General features: G+C 47.2%; 1 protein-coding gene across 1 annotated transcript; it reads left to right on the forward strand.

Moving 5' to 3' along the window:
- The first annotated feature begins 818 nt into the window (after positions 1 to 818).
- On the forward strand, positions 819 to 6,795 carry ZNF547 (zinc finger protein 547). The gene is made up of 3 exons (XM_069456963.1): positions 819 to 941; positions 4,347 to 4,473; positions 5,738 to 6,795. Exons 1-3 carry the CDS (start codon positions 819 to 821, stop codon positions 6,793 to 6,795), a joined length of 1,308 nt encoding a protein of 435 aa, XP_069313064.1.
- Positions 6,796 to 7,041: the final 246 nt, after the last annotated feature.

Raw genomic sequence — 7,041 nt, forward strand, 5'->3', positions numbered from 1 at the left:
ACTTCTCCTGGACCAAAAATATTGAAGCTTATTAAACAAATTCCAAAGCTTAACTGTATGTGAAAAGCGACAAGATAGCTGACAGCTGTAAGTAGACATATAGTGCTTCTATGGTATGGTGTGTCCCTTTGGATGTGTAGCCTCTGAAAACTTGGTGTGCTTCATAGAGTCTGAAATAATGGGTCCTTAACATTTCTCTGAGTATCCTTAGACTGCACTCCAAGAAAATCCGGGTACGTCACCATGAAGAGCATGTCATGCCCATCCTGCATTTGGTGTCCCGGAACTGCATTTCCCAGAGTCCCTAACGGTGCCACTGGGCCTTTCTCTAGGAGAGACCAATTCTCTAAGACGTCCGGAAGAAGAGTGGAAACTTCATAACCCAGAAGACCCTGCGGCTCACGATGGCACGACTAAGCCAATGAAGGGGCGTATAGGCGCGTGAGCATCCCATGAGGGCGGGACTTCCGGCGTGTGACTGGTGCGGGGTGGGAGGCGTCATTTTTGTCACTCTCTGGGGTTTTGATCCGCTCAGGCCTAGGAGCTCTGGAACGTCAGGGAGGTGACGGAGGGGAAAAGCAAGAAAAGCGGCTTGGTCCGCACTGCACAGAGGCGGGCGTGAGGCTCAACTGATAGACGCTCGGGACTGCCGTGTCCTTGTCGTACCCCTGTCACCGCTGTTCCTGGCCCCCGTCTTCCCCGGCTTGTTTGGCGGAGGCTGCGGCGATGAGCTCAACTCAAGTGAGTGCTCGTCCTGGTGCCCTCCCCGGCTTAACCCACCTCCTAGTGCTGAAGCCCGGCCGGAGGGGCACCTGCTCATGTCACTGCAGGGCAGGCCGCCGTGTCCGGTGGACACGGGAGATCTCTTGCGGGGTCCCCGTTTCGGCCAGTATGATGAGGTGTGGGAAGTTCCCTTCCGGGACTGGTATGTGCAAAGGCCTGTAGGTGCTACTGAATGGATCGCAGTGGGAACCCGGGGTGGCTGTTTCTGCAGGAAAGAGAGGGTTTGGTGGAGTCTTCTCTGGAATGTCAACCTGAGCACCTGGAAGCCATGGAAGGTTGTGAAGGGAGAGCAGATGGAAAGGGCATGCCTAGAGTTAGAAGTTTAAAATTGGGGAAAGAGGATGGGTAAATGGAGAGAGAGAGACCAGTGAGGAGGCCACTGCAATGGACCTTAGGAATATAACGGTAGGGTCTGGGTCAAAGCAGTACCAGCAGAGGAGAGATGTGATGAGATTCTGGATAGACCTGAAAGTCGACAGTATTTCCTGCTGCATAACATATAGATTTGTGAGCAAAACAAACATCGGAAAGAATGGAATTGGGGCAGTCAGCATGAGGAGTAGGTTTCAGGGAAATCATGGGTTAGATTTTGGTTATTGTGAATCTCAGGGGTTTCAAGTTGCTGATATCACATGGGTAGGGGGACAGAAAGGTCTGGAGTTTGAGGAACAGGGCTGGGGTGGAGATATGAAAGTAATAGATCATTAGGCTGTACCCGGTTCATTGACAGATTGAGTAGGGAAATTTAGAAGTTGTTATCAGATGTGCTCTGCAGTGAGGGAGGAGAGGGCTGAGACTTGAGGGGCTTACCATGGGTTAATCCACAAAAGTGATACCCTCTCCAGAAAGGTACAGACCTGGCATAGGAGGGATACTAGCCTGTGTCTCAAAAAACAGAGGCCTGGATGGGGTAAGGAGCTGGCGTAGGATGGAGATAGAGGTGTAAGATAGATTCTGCACCTGCAGGCTGGGCTCACTCTCAGGGCTACTCCCTGTGGAACAAGAGAAAGATCATCCAGGCTACTGGAGAAACTGGGTTCCAGACCAGGGCATTGCTTTCCCCCCTCCTCTACATGTCAGGGTGAAAGGGAGTGATTTACTGCTCCAGTCAAGGTTTCTCAGCAAGCTGCCTTCAGAGAATTATATAACAGGCAGGTCTGGTTGCAGAATGGACCAGTAGCTGACATTCTTTCTCCTCCCCTCTATACAACTCATTAACTTAAGAATGTGTGAAACACTTACTGATTTAAACACTAGCCTATATCCCTCTAAATATGTACACATAGGCAAAGCAATTAGAAGTGAAGTTATTAAGTTAAATTTCTACAAATACCTCATTATTGGTTAGACGTTAACTTACCTCTAAATTACTATCTACTTACTATGGAAAATTTTAATATCACATCCTCTAAAATCTTAAAAGCTAAAAATATACACCCAAATTTTCAAAAACCTACTACATTGTACTAAAAACAAATAGAAAATGGGCCTGAGGTTCTGGGCATCGAATGGGAGGGTGGCAGGATATAGGGAAGATTTGAAGCAGATGAGGACAATATGACTCTGATATAACAGACTTTCTCTGGCTTCGGAGTGGAGGATAGGCTCTGAAGGTGAAGGTAAAGGAAGGGAGAACTGAGAGGATGTTCTTGCATTAGTCCAGGTGGATGTTGGTGATGGCTGGATAAGAGTGGTGGCTGTGGAGGTGAGAGGAGTGCTTACCTTTAGGATATATTTTGAACTAGAGCTCCCCACATCTTATGACATAGAAAATAATGGAGCTGGGGAGGTGATATGGAAGTGGAATTAAGGGTGACCCCATGGTTTTTGGTCTTGAATGAGAGGATAGATGCTCCCTCAGCTAAGATGTGGAAAGTCAGCAGTATGGGGAATATTCAGAGAATATGAGGAGTCAGTTTTTGTCCATGTCACTAATGTTCCAAAGACTCCTAGTGGAGGAGCTCAGTTTGAAGACATCCACAACATGGTGGGTGTTGTGTGGACTGAAACCAAGCTGTGGATCAAATTTAGGAGGTGACATTTCTAGGTCATTGTCACAGTGCTGTTTGGGGATAAGGAATGAAGTGAAGGGGCAGAGAACCAAGTCTCTATTAGGCACGTGGATGTTAGGGGAGGAGTCACAAGACAGATGAGGGAACAGAGTGTTTGTGGGGATGAGTATATGTGAGAGGGTGGGATAGAGGAGTAAGAAAGGCTTCTGAGGAGAGAATAGACATGACTGGGATGGTGAGGGGGTAAATGAGATCAGTTAGGAAAGTTGATAAGCATCAGTTGGGATGGGGTGAGAGTGGAGGTGAAAGTATAGAGGTTAGTCACTTGGACTTTGAGTAAGGTTTCAGTGGAGAGTGATTTTCATCACTGCTTAGGAGACAGAATGTGGATTGCAGAAGATAGCCCAGAGTACATGAAGTCTTCACATGGTTTAGGTGGCTGACTATGAAGTCAGAAAAGGCCAGGTGGGGAGACCTTCAAAGCAGGGCTTTGGGCTACCCCTGACATAAGGGGACTTTGATGTTCTGGGGAAGGATGGAGGCTGAATTGGATGGTGGATGTATTTGCCATACACCACCTGGTTTCCATGTGAAGAGCAGCCTGTTCAGAGGTGAAGGAATGCCCGTGATGTGGGCTGGGAGTCATCTGTGGAAATGTAGTAATGAAGAGTGCAGAGATGTGATGGAAGTGCCAAAGAGTCATATGTAGGCAGGAGGAGTGTGACTGGATGGCCCTCAGGCCCCGACACTGGGCCCTTAGGGAGAAGGATGAGTCTAGTTTGGTTGACCAGGAGGAAAGATCTGGAGGCCCCCAGGGATACTGGCTGCAGGAGAAAGGTAGAGCCCTCCAACCCAGGCCCCTATCTTAGATAGTGCTTTTCTACCTACCCCACCCATTTTCTCAGTGTGCTGGACACAATAATCAATGGAAATGTAGAGAGAAATTAACCCATGCTACCAGGACCTGGTATCTCTTCCACATGGGGAAGTTGTGGAGGAGAGGGACTGAGATCCTGTAGAGAGATGTAGAACAGTGATTGTGCCTAAGGGGTTTTAATTTATGGATGTGAATGAGTGATGACAGGGGCAGGCCAATAACATTGAAAGAAGACATTTATTCCTTACATTTTCCCAAAAGGGAACACATGGCTGTTGAAGCACCAGATTTGGTCAGGAGGCAGAAGACACGGGCAAGGGAAAAGCTTGGGCCATGGCTTCTGTTAAGGTTCCTGAGGAAAGACAAGGCAAGGCAGGGTGACCACCTTAAAATTGGCTAATTTAAATAATTCCAGCACATCTGGGCCATAGGGGCTGTCACTAAATAGAGGTGTGATACCTGTCCCTGGGTCAATTTAGGACAAAGGAAATACAATATTGGCTTGGTCTGAGAAAGTTAGATAAGGAGGGGGTTCAGAATATGGGTTTTAGATGGCAGGGGAGATGGAAAGAAATTTAGCTGTGTGGCCCTGTATTTAATAGATGAGAAAGAGAGAAATAGAAAACACAGTTTGAAAAAGCTGCTTATGTACTGAACTGTCTCAATTTTGGCAGGGCTGTGTGGTCTTTGAGGACGTGGCCATATATTTCTCCCAGGAGGAGTGGGGGCACCTTGATGAGGCTCAGAGATCACTGTACCGAGATGTGATGCTGGAGAACATGGCACTTTTGTCTTCACTGGGTAAGGCCCTCACACCCAACCAGCGTCCTGGGTTGGGCTGTATCTTCCCCTTTTACCTAAATGCAGTTCTGGCTTTCCTGCAGTGAGACCATGGGTGCTGTTTTTTTACTGGTTTCCTGGCACATGTGCTGTGGAGCCAGGGCTGGGCTGTGTGCTCTGTACCCCTTTTTTTCTACCAGCCCCCTTCCAGCTGCTCTGAGGCTCACAAGAAATTTTGAAGTTGGCATGGAGATCACACCAGCCTTGTCTGTTCTAGACAGGTAGCTCTATCCAAATGCATGCACCCTCCTTGCTCTAGGTTGTCCCCTTGCTCTCACTGATATTTCAGGTGACTTCCTGTGATAGGAATTTCAGGCACTGACCTGGTCATTAATATTATAGACCACTGGATTGATTCTACAAGACTCTTCTATGAAATTCTTGTGAATGTGGGGTGTCACAGGGTGGATCTCTCTGGGTATATGCTGTCAACTCCCTTTCCCTGTATTTTCCCTAGGACTGGCCTCCCCTGGGTCCCAGACATTGTCACCTTGAACAATGGGGAGCGATCAGGGTGCCTGAGAGGGTGGATATGACTCTAGTATTGGCAATAAAGCCTCAATAATGGCCCTGGTGCCTGGGAGTCAGGAAAAGGTGTGATGTCAGATCTGGGTTCAAATCACACTGGGTACCTCTCCTGTGCTCACCATTTGATGGCAGGACCTCTGTCCACACCTCATTTTTACTTTTTCCTCCCCACTGTCATGTCTAGTATGATTTCCTGCCCCTGGATCTTCCACCTCCTGCCCTACAGCCCCCACTTCTGTGGCCACCATCTCTCACCCATTTTCTTCCACTGCTCCCTTTACAGTGTCCTCCAACATATGACTTGCACTTTAGATGTCATTGAGTCTACTTGTCTCTGTCAGTATTCCTTGAACTCCAGCTCCACAGTCAGTTCTCTCTGGGTCTGGACACAACCTTCTACACACTGTTCACCAGTCACCAGCAGCCATGGCCATTTGCAGAGGAAGGAGTTGGAGAACCCCCCTCCTCCCTGCACTGCACCCCTCCCTTGCGTCCTCACTCTTCATCAGGGCTCTTGATCTTAGGCATTTGCCAGGCCCAGCTCTGCACAGCCCATCTTCCTCTCATTGGCCTCAGTGTGCATGCCTGTCAGCAATCCCATGCCTTATTTCTGGGTATGTCAGACAGACATTTGTGTTGGGGCTGCTTCTTCCCACCAAAGTTAACAAACACTTCACTAGTATCTCTCTGTTTTCAGGTTGTTGCCATGGGGCTGAGGATGTGGAGGTGCCTTCTGAGCAAGGTGTTTCTGTAGGAATGTCACAAGTCACAACTCCAAAGGCTCTTCCATCCACCAAGAAGACCCTGCCCTGTGAGACATGTAGTTCACTTCTGAAAGACATACTGCACCTGGCTGATCATGATGGAACACATCCTGAGCAGGGGCTGGAAACGTGTATAGCAAATCTTCACCAGCACCAAAAACAGGAACTTAGAGAGAAACTCTCCAAAGGGGATAAAAGTAGACTTTCATTTATGAAGAACTGCAGAGTTCATATGGCAGAGAGGACTTTCCCATGCAGTGAATGTGGGAAAGCCTTCACCCACAAACATAAACTTGTTGACCATGAGAAAATTCACACTGAAGAAAGGCCTTATAAATGCAGCAAATGTGGGATATTGTTCATGGAAAAGTCCACACTCAGTAGACATCAGAGAGTTCACACTGGAGAAAGGCCATATGAGTGCAGTGAATGTGGGAAGGCCTTCCTTTGTAAGTCCCATCTTGTTCGTCACCAGACAATCCACTCTGGAGAAAGGCCTTATGAATGCAGTGAATGTGGAAAATTGTTTATGTGGAGTTCCACACTCATTACACATCAGAGAGTTCACACTGGAAAAAGGCCTTATGGTTGTAACAAATGTGGGAAGTTCTTTAAGTGTAACTCCAACCTCTTTAGGCATTATAGAATTCATACAGGAAAAAGGGCTTATGGTTGCAGTGAATGTGGGAAATTCTTTATGGAAAGGTCTACACTCAATAGACATCAGAGAGTTCACACTGGAGAAAGGCCTTATGAGTGCAGTGAATGTGGGAAATTCTTTAGCCTGAAATCTGTCCTCATTCAACACCAAAGAGTTCACACTGGAGAAAGGCCTTATGAATGTAGTAAATGTGGGAAGGCCTTCCTTACAAAGTCCCACCTCATTTGTCACCAGACAATTCACACTGCAGCAAAGCAGTGCGGTGAATGTGGGAAATTCTTTAGGTATAACTCCACACTCAGTAGACATCAGAAAGTTCACACTGGATAAAGCCCTTATAAATGTAGCAAATGTTGGAAAGCCTTTAACTGCAAAGATATTCTGGTTGGATGTCAGACACTCCACACTGGAGAAAGACAGTGAATGTGGGTAATTATTTAGGCACTGCTCCACACTCATACATAAGAGAATTCACATTGCAGAAATATATGTTCAGCAAACTTGGGAAGTTATTTTGGTTCAATTCTGGTCTTACTAAACATTGGAGAGTTTACACTCAAGATAAGTCTTTTCAGT

Source organism: Eulemur rufifrons, chromosome 24, assembly GCF_041146395.1.
Source record: "Eulemur rufifrons isolate Redbay chromosome 24, OSU_ERuf_1, whole genome shotgun sequence".
NCBI classification, from domain to species: domain Eukaryota; kingdom Metazoa; phylum Chordata; class Mammalia; order Primates; family Lemuridae; genus Eulemur; species Eulemur rufifrons.